The sequence below is a fragment of the Mauremys mutica genome, chromosome 1, assembly GCF_020497125.1.
Source record: "Mauremys mutica isolate MM-2020 ecotype Southern chromosome 1, ASM2049712v1, whole genome shotgun sequence".
NCBI lineage: Eukaryota > Metazoa > Chordata > Testudines > Geoemydidae > Mauremys > Mauremys mutica.
The window spans coordinates 202,559,624-202,581,452 of NC_059072.1; the positions used below are offsets into that span (position 1 = coordinate 202,559,624).

General features: G+C 39.5%; 1 protein-coding gene across 2 annotated transcripts in view; it reads left to right on the forward strand.

The window, feature by feature from the left end:
* TTC3 (tetratricopeptide repeat domain 3) overlaps positions 1 to 21,829 on the forward strand; it is a 150,647-nt gene that overhangs the window by 37,006 nt on the left and 91,812 nt on the right. For both annotated transcript variants that reach the window (XM_045002449.1, XM_045002450.1), the window contains exons 7-14: positions 5,815 to 5,938; positions 9,639 to 9,724; positions 10,043 to 10,137; positions 16,047 to 16,109; positions 18,122 to 18,176; positions 18,912 to 19,074; positions 19,196 to 19,244; positions 20,390 to 20,513. In XM_045002449.1, the coding sequence (XP_044858384.1) occupies positions 5,815 to 5,938; positions 9,639 to 9,724; positions 10,043 to 10,137; positions 16,047 to 16,109; positions 18,122 to 18,176; positions 18,912 to 19,074; positions 19,196 to 19,244; positions 20,390 to 20,513 (759 nt within the window). The remainder of the gene's footprint in view (positions 1 to 5,814; positions 5,939 to 9,638; positions 9,725 to 10,042; positions 10,138 to 16,046; positions 16,110 to 18,121; positions 18,177 to 18,911; positions 19,075 to 19,195; positions 19,245 to 20,389; positions 20,514 to 21,829) is intronic.

The following is a 21,829-nucleotide window of genomic DNA, read 5'->3' on the forward strand; positions in this document are numbered from 1 at the left end:
AAATGCTGTGTTGTGCAGAATTCTGGCAGGACTAGTAGTTTTATTCAACTATTTTAAAAAAGTGTGCATTTTTAATTGAATTATTTTTTTTCATTGACATGGAGTGTGACACATCACAAGTAAAAAAAAATTATATAGGAAGTAAGAAATGCATCATTCACCATTTTGTAATGTAATAAATGTAAATGAAAAGGTATATAATTGTTTACATTTATATACAATGTATCCTTCTAGTTAGCATAAAGAAGCATGAAATATAGTGTAAAGTCTATATTGAATTGCAAATCAATGTGTTTTTATGGTTACTAATTAGAGAATCAACTTTCCCTTAAGGGCAAAAACTAAAAAGTACAAATACAATGCAAGATTAAAATCGATGATTTAAATCAGTTTCTTGCTTACTGATTTAAACTATTAAAATTGGTGAGTTATATTGCTTTGATTTAAATTAACCCACTTTTTGGGAAAGGATTGTATCTTTTTTTTTAATAAGTTATAAAAAGAGGGGTGGGTGTGATCCTTCTGGAGGCACCAAGAGCTGTGATTCACCTGTTGCCATCTTCCTGCTGCTTGAGGGAGTGTGGCCAGTGCCTGCTGGGTGTCAACTCCCTAACGCAACAAAACTGTCAGCAACTCAAGAATTCTCCTCTGGGCTATTCTAGCCCTACTTTTTCCCTGCAGGTTGACAATGGATGCACCCCAGCTCCTGAGTCCCTTTAAAGTGCCCCCCTGATCAATGGATGCCCCCAGAAGTACTAGGTTCTCTGTTCTCAAAGGAACAGTTCACTAGTTTTACCCTGGACTGTTGCTCTTGTATCAAATGCAGCACTTGAATTCAATGATAATTAAACAAAAGGAAATTTATTTTAATAAAGAATACAGATGTGAGTGATGGGAAAAAATGGCTACATACAAAGCAAAATCATAAAACGATAATCAGGGTCTTCACTCATTGAACTTTGAGATGGGAATTAGTCTTCTTGCAGCAGTTTGCAAGCTACAAGGAGCCAGAACTCAGGCTATGGCCACACTACAGTTTAAATTGACATAAGTTATGTCGCGCAGGGGTGTGAACTAGCCACTTCCCAGAGAGACATAATTTATGCCAACCTAAGCCCTGGTGTGGACAGCACTTTGTCAGCAGGAGAGTTTCTCCCACCAACATAGCTGCCACTGCTCATTGGGGAAGGATTAATTAAGTTGACTGGAGAGCTCTCTCTCCCATTGGCTTAGAGTGATGGCGCAAACAGAGATGTTGAAATCCCTAATCACGCTGCAGGCAGAATAGATGTGTGCTTATGCTCCCCCCTGTCCTCCCACCCTGCTGATGCAGAACTGCTTGCCATGCCCTCCCCAAACTCCTCCCACACATTCCTTGCAACCTCCCAGGCTGTCTTGGTACCCCATTGGCTCCGCACCTTCGGATAGCTTCCGAAATGATAGCTGGACTTAGCACAGTTATAAGAGCCTACACTGCCCTGCACTGTTATCTCCCTTCCCACTAAGCATTTTGTGTGTTAATTGGTATTTAATAAAAACATACTCTCTGAAAGATGATCATTATTTGTCTCCTTCACATGGTGGTTGCTGCTGGAATTAATACACAGTGGCAATTGGATCATTTGCAGACTACAAATCTTGGTCAGGAATCATCAACATTTTCATGGAGGGTGGAAAGTTAACCAAGCAGGCAGGGTGCTGTATAGAAAGACTTATTACTCATGCTCATTATCAAAATAGTGCCTCAAAGCTTCTCTGATTCAAATAACTCCCCATTGCACCCTCTCTAATAGCCCTGGTATTTGGCTGCTCAAAATCCTCCAGCAAGGGGGAAACTGCTCTAGATTTCTAAACACTGACCGGTAGCAGTCTGGAGTTACCAGCTTCCACACAGCGATCGCTATACGCTTATCCACTGAGAGCACAGCTCTCATTTTGGTGTGGTTGTGCCACAGTGCTGGGGCGAGCTCCGCACACAGTTCCAGGAAGGGGGCTTTCCTCTTCTGAAAGTTCTGCAGCCACTGCTCATCATCCCAGACCTGCATAACAGTGTGATCCCACCATTCACTGCTTGTTTCCCAAGCCTAGAAGCGACGGTCCACTGTGTGCAGGTGCTCCATAAATGCCAAAAGTAATCTGGTGGTGTTTCTTTCGATGACATGTAGTGGGTCAGGCAACTCTGATTCCTATTCAGATTGGGAGTTCATGATATACTACAGCATAACCATCCATGATTTGTTCATAACAGTGACCACAACAGTAGAGAACAGTACAGGATCCATCCTTTCAGACAGAGATGGTGGGTGTACAGGGGCCATTGAAAAATGGTGCAAAATGCATTTGGAAGCCTTATGGAATGATGGTATGGGAAAAAAATGCATCATGGGACATTGAGCCCACTGATGCACTATGATCCACTCTGCCTTCCCACAACTCCTAGTTGCAGAAGGTGGCAAGTAACATAGTGGGATAGCTACTCTCACTGCACTGCTCTGTGTCTATGCTAGAGCACCAACTGTGTATGCACTTCACCAACAGAAGCAGCGTTGTGCGAACATGCTCAAACGATATAATTATAGTGCTTTTAGATAGTTGGAGTAACTTGCGTCAGCAAAACTCTACTGTAGACAAGGCCTCAGTCTTTCATGAAGCGCCCCTGTTCAACAAGACACATCTCAGTGAATGGATATAGAATGTCTTTCTCCACCTTGTAATATACAAAATCTGTCTTTATTCACAAACATGGCCACCCCTTCCTGTCATGTCATTCCTTTTCACTTACAATTAGTTGCAGGGCTTGGCTACACTCGAAACTCCAAAGCGCTGCCGCGGGAGTGCTCCCGCAGCAGCGCTTTGAGGTGCGAGTGTGGTCGCTGCGTCAGCGCTGGGAGAGAGCTCCCAGCGCTGCAAGTACTCCACCTCCCCAAGGGGATTAGCTTACTGCGCTGGGAGCCGCGCTCCCAGCGCTGGGGCACTGTTTACACTGGCACTTTACAGCGCTGTAACTTGCTGTGCTCAGGGGGGTGTTTTTTCACACCCCTGAGCGAGAAAGTTGCAGTGCTGTAAAGCGCCAGTGTAGCCAAGGCCTCAGTGTTTATAGTTGCTTTGTTGTTATTCCATTGCCTTTTCTGGGTTGTTGCCAAGGTGGATGATTGAGCAATATGTTACATCGTTAGCTAGCCAGAGAGGGGTGACAACTCCCTTCCACTTGAATTGGCCATCACAAAGATGCATTATTTCCTGAGGACTCACTTTCACTTCAAGACCATAAGGGGTTAATTTTCAATGTAGTTACATTATTCCTCAAATATTTCCCATACGCACATCTACAAGCTTTTAGTAGAGAACTTGCATATTCCCCTTTATAGTGAATGTAGTGAGTTTGTCAGGTCTGAGGAAGGAGCTGCTTGCAAAGAATGTTGAGCCATTTGCCAGTTGTCACCAAGGGGCCTCAGTGTCACTGTGGGCATTTACTATGCTGAGTAACATTCAGTTCCTTACAAGGAGCAATGATTGGCTGATGACTACAGTCAAGTTGATCCCACATAATTTTTAAAACCATTATCTGCATTAACAGTTGGTTTTATACTGATATACCAAAAGTGTCCTTTCTGGTTTTTTTGTTAAACAAGGATTTGAGGAAAGGTTCATAAGTCAGGAGTGGTAATCTGTAGCACCAGTAAAAAGTAACACTGTATGAGAAATGCTACTTATTGAAATGCATTTTGATATGCTAGTTTGCCTTGATACTGTAATGCTGCCTGCAGTGATTAAAGAGCAGGAGTACTAACCTCAGGGCAGACTGTTAGGAAGCAGAGTACAATCCCCAAATTGACTGTGAGTTCTATACTAATGCTATGTCTACATTAGCACTTTTGTCAGCAAAACTATTTTCAGTCAAGGGTGTGGAAAAAAATGAAACCCTGACTGACATAAGTTTCACTGATAAAAGCGCTGGTGTGGACATCACTATGTTGGTGGCAGAGCGACTCCTGCCAACATAGCTACTGCTGCTTGTTGGAGGTGGTTTAATTATGCTGGTGGGAAAGCTCTCTCCTGCTGTCATAGAGTGGCTACGCAGGAGACTTGACAGCGGTGCACTTGCAGTGGTACAGTTGTGCTGCTGTAAGGTTTGTAGTGTAGACATAGTCTTAGATTTCACCAATCATTTATCAAGTGTAAATTCCGCAGGCACTATAGGAGCATTACAATGGAGTCACAGACAGTCCCCTGGGCTACTCTGAGCTATCTCACCACCCAGGTGAGCGTACTTTTGTGATCAATGGTCCTTTACATCAAGAAACACAGCAATATTTAAGTTACTCTGAGTCCCAAAGGACCAGTCATTACCCCAGATCAGTTTGACTTAATAATTGGAGATAGGTATATCTCATAGAACTGGAAGGGACCTTGAAAGGTCATCGAGTCCAGCCCCCTGCCTTCACTAGCAGGACCAAGTACTGATTTTTGCCCCAGATCCCTGAGTGGCCCCCTCAAGGATTGAACTCACAACCCTGGGTTTAGCAGGCCAATGCTCAAACCACTGAGCGCACCTTAAGTCTCACAACAAAGATAATGCTTGCAGCTAATCCTGTAATAAACTATACAAAGATTTATTAAATAGGAAAAAGAAATTTAGAGAATTCTTTACAAGGGTAAAGCAGTAAACATACACAAATGAATTACAATCTTAAGTTTCAAAAAGTAATAGAAGTTTCTATAATCAGCAAGCTCTATGTCCTCTAGCTAAGCAGCTGGAGATTTCTTGCTTATGTGTGGAAAAATCTTCTTCCCAGAGTCCAAGCATCAGTTCTTGTTAGAGGTTTCATACCTCTCCTGCCATGTACTGTGAGCTGGAAACTCAACTGATGGGAGGAACCCACTTACATGACTTGTTGTCATAGGGAGGAGGACAGAACAACATAAGTCTTTTGCTCTCTTGAGGGTTTGTAGGGAGATTCCAATTGCAGGGTCCCACAATAGTGTGTCAGATATTGATGGACCTTTACTTTTGGGAAAGGCATAACACTTTCTGTTGAAGATGAACCCCTCAGTAATTAAGGTCTCTCTCCTGTCTGGTGATTTACACAGTCACAGAGGTTCACAATGTAACTGCTGAAATATTACCTTACAATATTATAAATGATATTAATGCACGTAGCAATTCATAAGCATTCAGTGAAGTCTAAACACATTCTTAGAATTGTTAAAATAGATATTAGAATTATAATACAGGTTGGCCAGACTGATTCTGGTTATGTATTTGTCAGTGTCCAATTGAGACATGGGGACCTTGGTATGAGCGGGCACCTGATTTGCCAGCATCACTAGTATGTCACATCTAACCTAGCTAGAGCATAAAACCTACGCCAAGGTTGTCCTTGTGCCAGATTTTTAAACCTAGTTTTAGCCTGACCTTTTCTGGCCTTTGTGGTGCATAAAATGAGATGGCTGTTACAATTTTGTGAAAATGCAAGCTAACTTAGTGTTGGTTCTCTTTCACCATATATTTATGCATAAAAATAACATATCAGGTGTCTGAAATAAACAAAATATACCTTTCCTGAATTCTGTGGGTTGTGGAATAGATACGACATATTTGACCTATGCTCTTCTATTTTTTCCAGGCAACACCCTCAACATTGGCCCTTGCACCTTATTTGTCAGACTGTTAAACAACATTGCTGCTATACTATCCATATTTGTTAAATTTTTTACTTTATAGTACGTTGCCAGTAATTTAGGTTATTCCATATAAGAAAAACTGAATACAGTTGCTAACTTTCTCTAATTTCTACCTTTTATTTTAAATAGAGAGTTTTTGATGTTGGGTCTGCCCTTGCCTGGGTGAAATGTACAGGCGAGTTGAGTGTTCTACAGAAATTAGAAGAACTTGGAGATTACTGTTGGCCTCCTTTAGAAGCTTTCTTTGCTAAATGTAAGTATAATCATTGTGATGGGTATGCAATTTCCTGCAATATTCTGGTTTAACATTATTGAGTTGGGCTACACCTTATTGAATTAACCTTATTTAAATATCATAGGATCTCATTATTAAAAATGCAAATGTTTGTGTTGTGGGATTGTATGTAAGCTGTGTAGGAGACCTGACTAATGCAACCCTTGGGAAGTATTATGAACTTCAAAGGACTATTTTAGAAAATGGGTTAAGACAGGAATGAATTGATAGTTGTGCAGGTTTCCTAGGAGGTATTTGGGAGGAGAGGAATACAAATGCACATTTCTGGACCTGATCTTTTCAAACTTTGCTTTGGCGACAAGATCTTTGACTATGAATTACCTATTCCCAGGATCAAAAGTCCCCAAACAACATGGAGGAGTAATTCGTAGATGCATGGGGGTGTTTTTTTCTGAGTCAAGGCAATTACGACCTTGTGATCATGAGTGTGGGGGGGAAAACCTTGGTGAGGCTTGAAGGACTGCTCACCATCCAGAGACCTTGTAGGAGTTGGGGCGATCTCTGGTCAGCTTATTAGCATGCATGTAGGTTCTTTGATTGGTTTTAATATGTTTTCTATATAATGCTTTTACTTTAAGAATAAACATATTTGCTTAGAAAGAGCTGTGATATCTTGTAACTCTAGCAGTTACACTGTTTACAGCCTCGGAAGAGTAAGAAAAGTGCAGACACAGGCCTGTTAGGTGGTCTGCCTTGCTGCGGAATAACAGTCTTAAAGGAGAACTATGCAGCCTGGACATGCCCCGGTCAGGAATCCAAGAGCGGTACTAGCCTAGGAGCTGGAAATCTAAGAATGGGTGCCCTTGCTGGATCATAGAGGGGCAATTCAGGTGCAGTTGCCCAGATTCTGACAAGCATTTAAAAAAAAAAAATGGGAGAAGATACCTTGTCATAGGGTGGTTGTGTGTATGTGTGTGTGTATGTCTGAGTCCTATATATTTTTTTTTTCTTTAGCTTTGGAGCAGTTGAGGCATCATGGGAAAATTTAGAATTTTTTCAGTTCGGAAGGATTCTCTGTCATACTTTATGTATTTCTTTTCTAATGTTGTTCATTACAAAGGATATTCTTATCTTGACTTTACCCATTTCTGCTGCTTATTCCCTCATTGACATCTTACTCTTAGTCAGTGATAGTCATTTTCACAGCAATTGATTGTATCTTAAATATCATAACCTCATTTGTGGAATAATTAACAAGAGCCAGACGAACTCGTAGAAAATAACAAAGGAAAAGACAGAGAACTTGATTTTAAGCTAAGCTAAGTTTCTAAATGCAGTATACTTAATTTTTCTGTGAAGTCACCCACTCTTCAGTTTTGTCAGCTATTCTAAATCTAGAAAAACAGTTTAGCAGTCTTTCCTTTTGAAATATCCAGTTTTGCTCCAATGTTTATCATTGTTTTTGCTGCAGCTGCCATTGGTATGATATCCCCTGCTGTATTAAAAATAAGCTTTTGTTAACTGGGATGTGTTCCGTCATCAGTGACATTGGAATCTTAGAGAGATGATAAACCAGGATATTTTCTCTTACCTTCCTTTTGAAGTTTAAGAATGGTAGACGTGTTAGTCTGCATCAGCAAAAAGAACATTGGACAAACCTGTCAGTCTCTATGCAAAAGAATAAATGGACACAAATCAGATATCAAGAATTATAACATTAAAAAACCAGTCAGAGAACACTTCAACCTCCCTGGTCACTAGATTACAGACCTCAAAGTCGCAATACTCCAACAAAAAAAACTTCAAAAACAGATTCCAACAAGAAACTGCAGAATTGGAATTAATTTGCAAACTGGACACCATTAAATTGGGCTTGAATAAAGACTGAGAGTGGATGGGTCATAACACAAAGTAAAACCTATTTCCCCATGCTAATTTTTTCCCCTACTGTTACTCACACCTTCTTGTCAACTGTTGCAAATGGGCCATCCTGATTATCACTACAAAAGTTTTTTTTCTCCTGATAATAGCCCACCTTAACTGATTACTCTCGTTATAGTTAGTATGGCAACACCCATTTTTTCATGTCCTCTGTGTGTGTATATATATCTTCCTACTGTATTTTCCACTGCATGCATCCGGTGAAGTGGGTTTTAGCCCACGAAAGCTTATGCTCAAATAAATTTGTTACTCTCTCAGGTGCTTCCTTTTCAAGAATAACTATTAAAGAAAAGAAAGGCTGGTCTAACATTTGATGGAAGACTCAGTGTAACAAAAAAGAAAACAAATATAAGAGTTTATATCTAATTATAAAGAAGTGACTCTCTAGCACATTCTAAAAATTATCTGAAGTATAGTTTAAAAAAAAATTTTTAAACAGGAGTCCACAAGTCTGACAGTGTCTTTAAGCAGATTAGGACACTGATAATTTTGGTCCCATAGAAACTAGTGAGAAGTCAGTTTCAAAGTTAAAACAACTTCATAATGTTTGGAGACAGTCTGACTATTGGATATGATCAGAAATTTTGCAGTCATCTTGCTCAGGAGGCTTTGTCTCTTGTGATGTCATGTGGGTAGGATGGGTGCCTTCATTGAAAGACAACATTCCCATATACTGAAACTGTTAATATTTTTATAAACTCTCTTTAATTTTTTCATTTTAAAATATTCCAAACTAGTAAATAATTAGCTCTAAAGTATTAGCCCACTTGGTTTTAAATGTAAGCTCTTCTCCTTCATAGAACTGTTTGGGGGTACCCTCCGGTACTCATCTGGCGAATATTTTTCTTAGTTCCCAAAGTCTTGAAATGGTAATGGATTTAATAGGTAACTTTACACCCATTTAGTGTGGATATTTTAAAGCATACAGCAGTGGTAGAGTGAAAGATTGTTATTTGATCATCCAAATGAAACTCTTAACTGCTGTTCATTCTACTACATGGCTGTGATGGTTAAAACGTTTATATCTGTTTGTTATATTACTGTGATTAGAGTTGAATAATATCTGTGTCAGCTTCATGAAAATTCTGAATAAATTATTCAGATATATGAGAATTTAACTCTTACGATAGAAAAAAGTTCTATTGTAGTAGCAAAAGGCTCCATGGCACTGAGTTGTAGGCTGAGGATGGCAGGATTTGGATTTTTAGTACAAAGGGAGAATCATTTAGTCCTTGATTCAGCAAGGTACTTAAGTACACCTCTACCCCGATATAACGCTGTCCTTGGGAGCCAAAAAGTCTTACTGCATTATAGGTGAAACCACGTTATATCAAACTTGCGTTGATCTGCCAGAGTGCGCAGACACCCCCCCCCAGCACTGCTTTACCGCATTATATCCGAATTCATGTTATATTGGGTCGCGTTATATCGCGGTAGAGGTGTACATGCTGGCTTCAGATATGTGCAGAATGTTACTGACTTCATTGAGATTGCTCACATACTTGAAGTTAGGCACTATGCTCGTAATTTTAAGTACCTTGCTGAATTCAATTGGGACTTACATTTTTTGTGCAACAGTGGAAGCAAAAATAATCCACGTTCTGTTTGAAATTTATTACTTTGTTTTAGCTTATTTCTGTTGTTGATGAGGGGAAAAACAAAACTATACACATCCTATTTCCAGTTATAGAATATGCTATGATTGTTAAAAGCAAGAAGTTAAACCTATTGTTCGGCTTTTGTTTTTTTCCCTTACCCTACTAATTTCTGCCTACAGATAAACATTATATAACTAAAGTTGCATTGGAAGACTGCAATTTAGTTGAAGAGTTTGAAGCTCAGAGTTGTGAAAACTGTATAAAGGTAGGAAAAAACACTAAAGTGGATTTAAAAAAAACAGAAACGAGTGATCAAAGATAGTCAGTTACAGAAACTTGTAGGGAAGCTGTTGGCCAAAGATAAGTATTCCTCTCATAGGATCATATGCCAACACTTATTAGGAGTTGCATGACTTTTAAGATAATTACACTGCTCCAGATCAATTAATTATGAGTACATTTCAACATTTGGTATACAGACAGACGAGACACTTAAATACATATTGTTAAATGCTTTTATAGTTCTCATCACAGTTGGGTTAAATTCTGATTGGTTGCATATTTGTTTTTCTTGATCTTACAGAAAAGTGAATTTATGAAAGAGAGAGGAAATTGTGAGTTTTCCAAAGAGAACCTTGATTGTGCTATAAGCTCATACACTAAAGCCATAGAATTTTGGTAAGAACTAAGTCAACTAACTGGATCATCTTTGTGTATGTTACATTTTTATCTTTTTCCGAGTGGTCTTGGTTTGTTGACCACCCAATTAAAAATCAGATGATGCTTAACTGACTTACCACAGAGTTTTGTCTACATTCATATTATTTCTGTTTCCTGGCTTAGTACTAAAGACACTTTTTTAATTTGTGTCTGTGTTAGTGAAGTTTTAAAAAAAATGCCCATCATTACTAATACTAGTTTAGCAACAGCGGCTCTAACAGTGTTGGTAGCTCTTGGGTAAATGGCCCTTCAGCTTCAGAAGCCACTTTCAGTGCTGTGTGTTAAACATGGTCCCATCAGAAAAACAGGATACACTACTGAAAACAGCTCCTGGAGCTGAGAGCTGCCTACAATAGGGCACCAATATTGCTGGCACTAGTGGGGCTGACCCAGTGTTGGTACCAGTGGGATATTTGGGGGTTGAGAACATGCTCCCTTTCTTCTATATGTGTTGCTTATTCCTCCCCTGAAGTCATCCTTTGGGCGGTTGTGGAAATTGTTTTATAGTTATGACTTCAAATAGAAACAATAAAAGTAAAACTAAAACAAATATTGTTCATGCAAATGGTACAGTATTTATTTAGTGTATAATGCTATGCCTTATAAAATGAACTAGCAACAAAACATTGGTTTGCTGAAATTGTTACCAGTGCTATCACAAGCAAGTGCTGCTTTTGGCAAATTCAGTTGTGTCTGTGGAAAGACTGTGAACTTCATAAAGATTCCTGTCTTAGGGAGTATTGGATCTGATATATATTGTAGGCATGCATTTGGAAGGATTGATGCCTTCCTAATGTCTCCCCTCAGATTGTGTGCCAACTAGTAAAGTAGATTTCTACTTTGAGTAGCTTCCCATATGAGTGCTCCACTTTAGGTGAGTCTGTGTCCCTGTGCCTGTGATTGGAGATTTTCAGTAGCAGTGCTCATTCGGGCCACTTATGCACTCCCGCAGTCTTGGGCCGCTTTTGGTGGCTCTGTATTTCGCTAAGCGGCCAAACCGCCTTCAGTGCCTTCTCAACCGCTTTTGGCCTGAGATGGAGCCCTTAGCAGAGTCTATTTAGTTTATCTATAGTGTTACTCTTTAGTGTTGTTGTTGTTACAGTGATAGAGTAGAGTTAGTTTGTTTGAACTAGCCTCCTCTCCCCTCATTTTCTTTCTTTCTTGTTAAAAAATATTTTTTTCACTAAGAATCTGTTATTTACGCCTGAGGGAATTCTGCGCCAAAAATTAATAATTCTGCTCCAAAACCATAAAAATTCTTTGCACAATATTTTAAAATTCAGCATATTTTATTTGTCAATAAATAAATGTGGTGGCTCCAGCATGGCAGAGGGGAGCACAGACCACTGGCTGCACAGAGGTGGGACATCACCCTGCAGTCCCTTCCTCCCCCACCCTCTTGTGGCCATTGCATCCACTTGAAGAGTGGAGGAAATAGGGGCTCTCCTGCTGTACTCCCCATCTGTAGTTTTCTTTAAAGATAAAGTTACGTTATGACCACATCCAAAATTCTTATAAAAAATACCTTCCTCATTCCACCTGAATTAGCCTATACCTCCCATCATTCTTCCCCAAGCCGCATGCAATAAAAGAGAGGCCCGGCTCCACATGCTAGACTTTGGAAGAGCGCTAGCATTCTGTCTCAAAAGAACTAAATTGTTCAGAAAATCATCAAAATTGTTCCTTTCTATTACTTAAAGATCAATGGGCTCAGCCATATCTAAACAAAGGCTTTCAAAATGGATTTCCAGTTGCATTCACCTCTGCTATAGTCAGCATGATTTAAAACCCCACTGCCCCCCGTGAACTCGAATACACTCCACAAGATCGATTTCCACTGCTCTAGTCTTCCTGAACAATGTACCAGTCACAGACATTTGTAAAGCAGCCACCTGGGTGTCACCCACACATTCACAGAGCACTATGCAATTGTGCAGGACTTATCAGATGCTCTCTTAGGACTGATTGTCTTATCATTGCTCATGAATCCAACTCCAAAGCCCCATTCTTGCAACCAGGGGCACTGCTCTACAGTACCCAAAAGTGGAGCACCCATATGGGACATTACTCGAAGAAGAAGAGGTTACTCACCCTGTGCAGTAATTGAGGTTCTTCGAGATGTGTGTCCCTATGGGTGCTTCACTACCCACCCTCCTCCTCTCTCTACATGGACTCTGTGGTAGAGAAGGAACTGAAAGCCGTTTGACTGCACAGCGCTGTATAGCTGCCAAAAATGGTACGAGCTGGGGGGAAGCGCATAACGGACACTACTACCAAAATCTCCGATCACTGGATCAGGGATGCAGACTCATGTAAAGTGGAGCATCCATAGGGGGACACATCTCAAAGAACCTGTTATTACACAGGGTGAGTAACCTTCTGTCCAGAATTAAAGCTGTTGAGAGTCAAAACAATCAGGTTTTGCTACTATTACTATTCAGAAAACTCAGTTGCACTGGGTGTATTGTTTTAATGCTTCTGAAGAGCACTTAATGTTAGATGGCTATGCTAAGAAACTGTCCCAGAAACCATTTCATTTTTATTGCATCATGTGTCCTTGCAAGAGTCCAAGGCCTCCACACAGGAATTGTATTTTTGTTTGCTCATTTTAATAAAGACTGGGATTCTCAAAGGGGCCCTGGGGAACTGAGTCCCTGATTCCCATTGGGTTTCAGGAATGATTTCTTTGGTTACTAGAGACACTTATTAAGTGCTGTTCAGAAGATATTCAATTAATATGCCTAGTACAATTAAAGTGGGAGTTGGGCACTTAACTCCCTAAAGCCCCTTTGGAAATTCTTGCCTAAATCATTTTGCTTTGTCTTCACAAAACACAACTATACGTATATTTTACATGCTGAGACAGCAAAGAACACCTCCCATAGTGCCCAGTGCTGTTGCTGAAAGTAAGGTTTCAGGTGTGAGGCATTGTACTGTGAGGTGTCAGTAGGGGAACTGAAAAAAACTTCTGTAGCAGCAGTGCTTTTGGGCTCCTGTCTATAGTAGAGAGAAGCCTTTGTAGATTGTGCCAGTTCACACCTACCTGAGATGAAGAAACTATTTAGTACAAGCCAGCTTGTAAAATGGTTTGGACAACGATATGTGGAATTAAAACATAGTTTATGTATTGCATGCTCAAGATGTTCTCATTGTTTTCTGCAGCTTCTTCGCATGTGTCCAGCAATTAAAAAGATGCAACATTGTTGTAGATGCTTGTGGAAGTCCTAGTTGCTCATAGAACTGAGTGGCGAACTATAGTCATAATCAAAAGACAACAAACTTGAGAACCACAGGCTGGAAAATAGCTTCCTTTATATGAGAGTGAGGAAGCTAATTTCCTTTCCCAACATTTTGGTATTCTGCTTTCCTCAGTAGTTGGGGGCAGTGATATGTTTGTTATTTGAAAAGTAACATCTTTATGAAAATTGTTGTTTTAGTGCAGGGGTAGGCAACCTATGGCATGTGTGCCAAAGGTGGCACGCGAGCTGATTTTCAGTGGCACTCACACTGTCCGGGTCCTGGCCACTGGTCCGGGGGGCTCTGCATTTTAATTTAATTTTAAATGAAGCTTCTTAAACATTTTAAAAACCTTATTTATTTTACATACAACGATAGTTTAGTTATATAATATAGACTTATAGACAGAGACCTTCTAAAAACGTTAAAATGTGTTACTGGCATGCGAAACCTTAAATTAGAGTGAATAAATGAAGACTCGACACACCACTTCTGAAAGGTTGTCAACCCCTGTTAAAGCATCTACCACTAAAACCCTATGGTCTAGCACTCATCAGTGTTTACTTTACCCCTTATAATTCTTGCAGATTAGACATTCCTATATTTCACTGATAGAATGCTCCCTGCTTCTGTAGTAAATAAAATAAAAAAAAAGTATTTGTGTCTGAAGGCATCGTGATAGAGCCTACAACACAAGGCTAGTCTTCCTCTTTCAATCAGAGAATTTTGTTAGCTGTCAGTCTGCTGCACGAGAACTTGCAGAACAACGGTCAAAATAAAATAAAATATCTTCTTGTTTTCTTTGTTTGTTAATGTTTCTTATGTTAAACGAAGTCCTAAGCAATAGTACAAATCACAAATGAAAAATCTGTTTTGATGTGCTGATTTTTGCTTCAGCACCTTTGGATAGCATTGGATTGATCCAGGAACAGAGGAAGTTTACAATAATTCATTCAAGAGGGCTTGATGGAGTAGTTGTATTAGTGCAGGGGTCAGCAACCGTTCAGAAGTGGTGTGCCGAGTCTTCATTTAGTCACTTTAAGGTTTTGCGTGCCAGTAATACATTTTAACATTTTTAGAAGATCTCTTTCTATAAGTCTATATTATATAACTAAAGTGTTGTCAGAGTGCGACTGGTGTGGTGCTCTGCTTTCTCCAATGTTGATATCACTCGGCTGCATGCGTGTGTTCCCTCTGTGTGCTGCCCCAGCTCTGCGCAGATAGCTGACACAGCAGACCCGACGAGAACCCCCAATAACCACAGAGTCTAGTAAGATGCAAAGTCACGTCGACTAGGTTTATTGCGACCTCGGACACAATTGCAGTTTCCTGTAGGTTTCTTAGCCTAACTCAGGGCATACTACGAGAAAGTGCCTCTTGGCAGTGGACCCGGCTCAGTCAGTGGCGGGACTTTCCACTGCCCCCTCGGCCGGACAAAGACACCGCCCCAGGGATGCGTTCTTATACACAGGTACAAACAAGTTACACATCACTCCTGACGTATGAGGTACAACCCCTCTACGTAGCAAGGTACAACCCCTCTACGTATTAAGGTGCCGCCTCTCACCTTGTACATGTTGGTTCGATCAAAACAACTCTATCCATCATATTACCCTTTTGCCCCTGTCATTGGGATGGGCCAGCCTGTTCTTTGTTATCTGTGTGGAATGTGCAAGTATATGAATGTTCTGAAATCTAGTGTTCAGTACCTTTTAGGTATGTATCTTCTTGCAGCATCAGTCCTTTCCTTGCCAGCTTCTGTGAGCAGGGCCTGCCTCTGGCTCACAGCTTAACTTTGCTTTATGTTAGCAAAGTCTTGACCATTACTTTAGTTTAGGCCTCAGGCCTCATACCAGGCCTCTGATACCAAGGTTTATATCTTAGGGCCTCCTCTTACTACATAAAGTAAATAAGGTTTTTAAAATGTTTAAGAAACTTCATTTAAAAGTAAATTAAAATGCAGAGTCCCCCGGACCGGTGGCCAGGACCCAGGCAGTGTGAGTGCCACTGAAAATCAGCTCGAGTGCCACCTTTGGCACGCGTGCCATAGGTTGCCTACCCCTGTATTAGTGTATTGTTCAGAAACAAGAATAAATTTGCCTAAAGTCATTAATTTCAGTACCAAATAAAGTGGGGTATATATTACAGTACAGCTGGCCTTTCTGCACCTCAGGCACCTTTTCCAGCCTGAAAAAGTGAAGTTGAACTAAGAGAAAATCATGGTAAATATACCCTCTCAAAGAAGTTCAACAGAGCTGAGCTGCAGTTTGTCTTCACTAATGCTTTGCTCCTGATATACCCCATTCCTTCCTCCCCTGAGTATTTAGATCTTTCTCAGCTGTTTTTAATGGGGAAGGGAGGGGGGAAGGAACTGTCAGAATTGACTGAGTTCTGTGCCTTGGCCGAGATTATACATCTGAAATCAATGGGACTATTCAGATTAGTAAAATTAAGCATGTTTGTAAATATTTGCTGGATTGGGTCACAGACTTGCACATATTGAGAAAATGAAGTGGTTGGAGAATTTTATTGTGAAAAATTAAAATTGTTTTCCTTATATTAGTCATTTTATACTGTTCAGAAGTAATATACTTTATTAACTGATACCTTTTTAATAATTTCTTTTTAAGTCCTGAAAACCATCTTCTTTACGGTAACCGGGCTCTCTGTTTTCTTCTCACTAGACAATACGGGTAAGTAAAACATTTCTGGGATCTGAAATGCTGAATTTTCCTGTAATTGCAAACTCTGAATTGACAGTATACTTAGTAAAGTAGTATTTTTAATCCCTCGAAGGTACAATACTTGGTTTCCTGAAGCAATAATGGCACAGTGTAAAGCAGACAGGATAAAACTGGCTGTCTTCAGGCAGACTGAAAATAGCTGTTTAAAAAAAAAAAGATGTGTTGGCATCCCAGTTCTTTGTTAGGCTTCGCATTTAAATTTCATCTTTAACCTTCTATTTTATTGCCATTTGTCAGAGCAGAGCCTTCCAGCAAATGTGTTTATCTTGTGTCGTTGAATTTCCATTCATTTGAAAGGAAATTCCACAAGGAAAATATGATAGAGAACTTGAAAGATGTTTACATCTTTCGAAAACGTGTATTTTGAATAGATATAATTTTGTAGCAAATACAAACTAAAGCTTATCTGATCTTTTCCTCTAACCTTCCACCGGTGCCAGTGATCCCATCCCATCTCCTGATATACCTTACCCCTGCTCTGATCCCCTCCATTTCCATGATGCTCAAACTCACTCCCTTCCCTGGTAGCACAAGCATGTTTTAGTTTATCCCATCTTAAAAAAACAAAACAAAAACCCACTGTGATCCTACCTGCTGCTTTAGCTGTTGCCCCTTCTCCCCTTCATTTCCAAATTACTTGAATGCATTATCTACTCCAGCTGTCTGGAGTTCCTCTCCTCCTATGCCATGGTAAACCCTCTTCAGTCAGGCTTGCTTTCCTTCCACTGAAACTGTTCTTGCCAAAATCTCTAATGAACTCTCCTTGGTAAAATTGAGAACCAGTACTCTCTCGTCACTGTCTTTAACTTTTGACATTGTTAACCATGCTCTTCGTTAAACCTTGTTTTCCCTCTGCTTTCATGACTGTCCTCTCCAACCACTCCTTTAGCTTTTTATTAAGAATCCTCTTCATTTCCCCCTGACTTTCTATGGGAATCCCAAAGGGCTCTGTCCTTCTCATCTCCTTTTCTTCCTAAGTGTTCCTAGTCATAAATATGACTTCAGTGTTTTTATACTGATGACTTAGATCAGGAGTGGAGAGGTAAATCTGTCTCCTGTCCAAGCTAAAAATCTCATCTTGTGTCTCTAGCATTTCTTTGTGGATGTATAGTTGTCAGGTGAAGCTCAACGTCACCAAAGTAGAGGTTTTGATTTTCCCCCATGCAAGCCTTCTTCCCTCCTGCTTTTAGTCACCATAGACTCAATTTCCCTTTCACTCAAGACTGTAATTTGGGTGTCATCTTTGATTCATCCCTCTGTCTAGATCCTCACATCCGAACTATGCCTAAATCTTGTTACTTCTTCCTGCATAAATCCTCAAATCCTTCCTTTCCTTTCTATCCACACAGCTAAATCTCTCACCCAGGTCTTCTTTTATCTTGCATCTCAGTCACTGCAACGTCCTCCTTTCTGGTGTTAACAAATCCTGTCTTGCCCCATGTATAGCCATTTAAAATACTGATGTAACAATCAATTTTGATGGCTTGTTTTGACCACACCAACCCTTCTTTGCATTCCTCCATAGTCTCGCCTCTTCTCCACTGCATCAAAATACTTGTTTTCACCTTTAGCGTCCTTTTGCATGGTATCAAGATGTTGAACCCTGCGTCTAATGCACAAATGATACCTGTCTTGATTGCCACAAGGCCACCTTATTGTCTGCTTTCAGATCCGTCCTTACAACTCCTCTCTGCCTTGATGGCTATAAAAAACTTAATGGTTAGGCAGCTGGTGTGCTGTGCTTCTTATGCTAACTAGTATTGTCCTATTATTCCTTTTTAGTCCCCCTCCATGAGTTTGTTATATACACCTGTTGTCTATAGTCTTACACTTAAATTAAAAGTTCTTTGGGGCAGGACTTCTTTCTTTGTTATGTCTGTACAGTATCCAGCACAGTGGGGCCCTGAACGCTAGGCATTACTGCAACACTAATAATTTTTTTATTTTTTTTTATTTTTAAGGAGAGCTCTTATTGATGGAAGAAGGGCCACTATTTTGAAGCCTAATTGGCCAAAGGTTAGTTTAATGTAAATTTGGCAACTGTCTTTACAGTAGAAAGAAAAATATGTCAGGTAGTCTAAATAAAAGGTCACAGTGTCTGATGTGAGGGCACAATCCTTTTAGATGCAGAGTGTTCTCCGCTCCAGTTAGCTCTCATGGAAGTGGCAGGAGCTCAGCTCAGTGATCAGACTAAACTTTTTAAAAAAAAGATTAAAAGTTAGATTGAGAGATATTTTTAAGAATATTATTGGGTAGTGTTTTTGTATGCATGAGGCTGGAGGGTAGAGAATATATTGGACATTTTAAAATCCACAGTTGTGATAAATAAAACACATTATGTTGCTACATAGCATTATAATATGCACAACACATTATAATAAAATATGCAGAACAGTGAACAAAGTCTCATTCCTAAAGTTAAATCTAAAAAGACTTAAATATGGACAATTACACAATTGTTCAAGTGCAAAAGTGGTATTGGGATTTAGGGAAAGGCATCTTCACTTTTCTCTGAAGCCAGAGATGGGATACTAGACTTGATGGATCATTAGTCTGTTTTGATGCGGGAAATCTTATGTAACACTGGCCATTCAACAGTTGGCTAGAACAGACAGTAACTTGTATGTTACTGAGTATATCAAAACTTTAACTTGTTCAGTCTACTAAGACACTCTTTTGAATATAGATTAGTATTTTTCTTTTTGAAAGAATCATAACTTTATTAAAAATTTACATTGATATTCATGTTAGGGTCATTATCGCTTCTGTGAGGCTCTCTCGATGCTGGGAGAACATGAATGGGCCCTGGAAGCTAATGAGAGAGCCCAAGAACTCTGCAAGAATATTCCTGAGCGAGTTAAGGATCTTATTCTGCAAAACACAAAGTTAAGGAAGGAAGTGGAAGAAACTAAAGGTAGCCTTTTCTGTCTTCAAGATATTTTCTGAATATGATGAAGTACCTTAAATTGCAACTTTACTTTTAAATGACGTTTTTCAGTTGCTGGATCAGTGCTTTCTGTGTTAAATTTCTATAGGTCTGAAAGCGAGTAAACACAGAACAAAGAAATCATTTTTTGAGAAAAAGTAAGTTAAAGCCAGATTTATTTTTATTTATAAAAATTAACTCAATTAACCTAAAGTTAATTTAATGCTTGTTTAAATAGTACAGAGCACAGAGTTTGCTTGAATTACTATGTTATACACCAACAAGTAAAAATAAAGGGGAAAGAGGCAAGTATCTGAACCCAGGAGTATCTAATGCCTGTTAATCAGAATGAGGGGTAGTCATGGAGGAACGTAGGAAACAAAGTAATTAAATTATATTTCATTTGTTTTGTGATGACTACTACTACCTCTAGATTGTTTTCTTTAGTTTTTTAGTTTCCCAAGGTTATAAATTGTAAATCTAAAAAATCCTGAAAACAACTAACTTTCCTTCTGTCTATCTTTGTTGCAGTACTGTAGCTATTAGGGAAGCAGATTGGGAAATATGTTACATTTAAAGAATGAAAAGTCTTGATTTAGATTCAGCTAAACCACAGAAATTCCCTGGGGGTTAAAACCATATTGAATCCTAGATATATGGAGTAATTGAGCACCAGTCATATACATGTATTAATCGTAGATTGATATTTAGCATCACTAAAGTTTAGCATCTACATCTATTGGGCAATCCCAGTCTAGTCAAATGTATCTTTTTGGGTGTGTATATAGAGAACAAGACAGGATTTGACCCGTCAAGTGTTTTTGTTTCCCCTCTACCTTAGTCACTGTTTATTTAGCTGTGTTAAAGTGCACGCATATCGACTAAGTTTTTTTTCTCTAAAAGATGCATTGGATTTTATTGTTTCACTTATAAGCTTTATGGCATGTGCCATTATAAAAAAAGAATACAGTAACTATAATTAAAATCAGTTTTCTATAAAAATTAATGACCTGAAGAAACTTCCTTCTATAACTTCCTTTTCTGTATCGCAAAGGCAACATTTGCATGCACTCTTTATAGAAAACATCGCTTTGTTATTTGATTAGAGGTGCTGGGCACTTACTTCTTTTCTTGCTGGTCAGTAGTCTGGTAGCTTGGTTACATGACCACCTCTTTAAATATGTCTAAGCTATCTGTGATTCATCTATCTATGGGGATTTTTTGCAATGCATATACAGTCTATAGTCTTAAGTATCGCCTATATGACTTACCAGCGCTGAAAACATTATTTTATTTTCCTTAGAGAATGTGGTTCTTCACGGTCTGATTTATTCACTTCTCAAGAATCAAAAGAAATGGACAAAGAAAGGAGGAAAATACAAGCAGACTCTAAAGACCACAGCTGTCATCAAAAACACCGTATCAAGGTAACTTTAATCTTTACATTGTACTGTTACTGATTAGAAATTACTGTCAATAGCATGTGCTTTATAAAAATTGTGGACTTTGGTAGACACAGTTTGTATTACTGAGTTCTTAGAAACTGTCTCAGAAGCTTTGATAAACTGGAGCTGACAAAACTTGGCTCACTACTCACTGTCCCAGCTTTGAGTATTAGGTGACCGTATGCCAATGGTTCCCAAACTTTAACAGCCTGTGAACCCCTTTCACTAGCACGTCAAGTCTTGCGAACCCCGTCTTAAAAATGAATATTTTCAGGGATTTTCTCCTTTACTTGAGTATAAATTATAAAAGCAGTGATCTTGGAAATGTAAAATTTGTTTTATGCCATGCTTATTACACTATTTATTATTAATTTTATTCATCATTACAGTATTAATTTTCTTACATTATGAAAATGGCAACACTGTTCCAAGATCTCACTTTCGTAGCTTGTATCACTTTGAATAAGCCTGTTATAAGACAAGGCTCGTATGTTTCATCAAGGAGTATCAGATGTAAAACAGCATGAAGGTATTTAAGAAGCCAACTCAAGAGTTCCTCCTACACAAGCATCCAGGTCTTGAGCAGTCCAGGCAAACAGCGCATGTTACAACAAAGCTTAAACTTGTTCTTCATAATAATAAAAACAACACTAGCTGCCTATTTAATTTTAAAAACAGCAAAATATATTCACCTCTCTTTCCCTTTCTTGTAAGGAGTCTTGAAGTTTAAATCTCAGTGTGATAGATATGCTTGCTTTGATCTGCTTAGCTCTTGGAAGTCCAGGGGCTGTGGGCTGCTGGCCCCGTGCTGCCCGGGGTCCCTAGGGACAGCTCTGAACGCCGTTAGGGAATTTTTTCCCGAGAACCCCCTGTAACATTTTGTGAACCCCCAGGGGTTAACAAACCCCAGTTTGGGAACCACTGCCATATGCCCTCCTGAAGGGCTAGCAGCTTTATTCAGCTCATCTGTCCTGCTGCATCATGAAGCTGAGTTCTGTGCAGATTTCTCCCTGATGCAAATTGCGTATAGCCTTGCCCTTCTTTCCTGATTTGAAGGAATAGTTGGAAATTGATTGGATGGGGGTGGAGTTTGGTGCTGGGGGAAGAGAAGAGACTCCCAGCTGGAGTAGACAGGGATTGTTCGGGGCTCATTGGAAGAAAGAATCCAAACTGACACTGCCTCAGTGGCCAGAAAGCCATCCCTACTTGCCTCCTGGCACAGTCCAACTTTCAGCCCCAGGAGTTTGGCCAGTCATTATGTACTGCCACAAACAGTGGGGTGCTTAGTGAACAAAAAT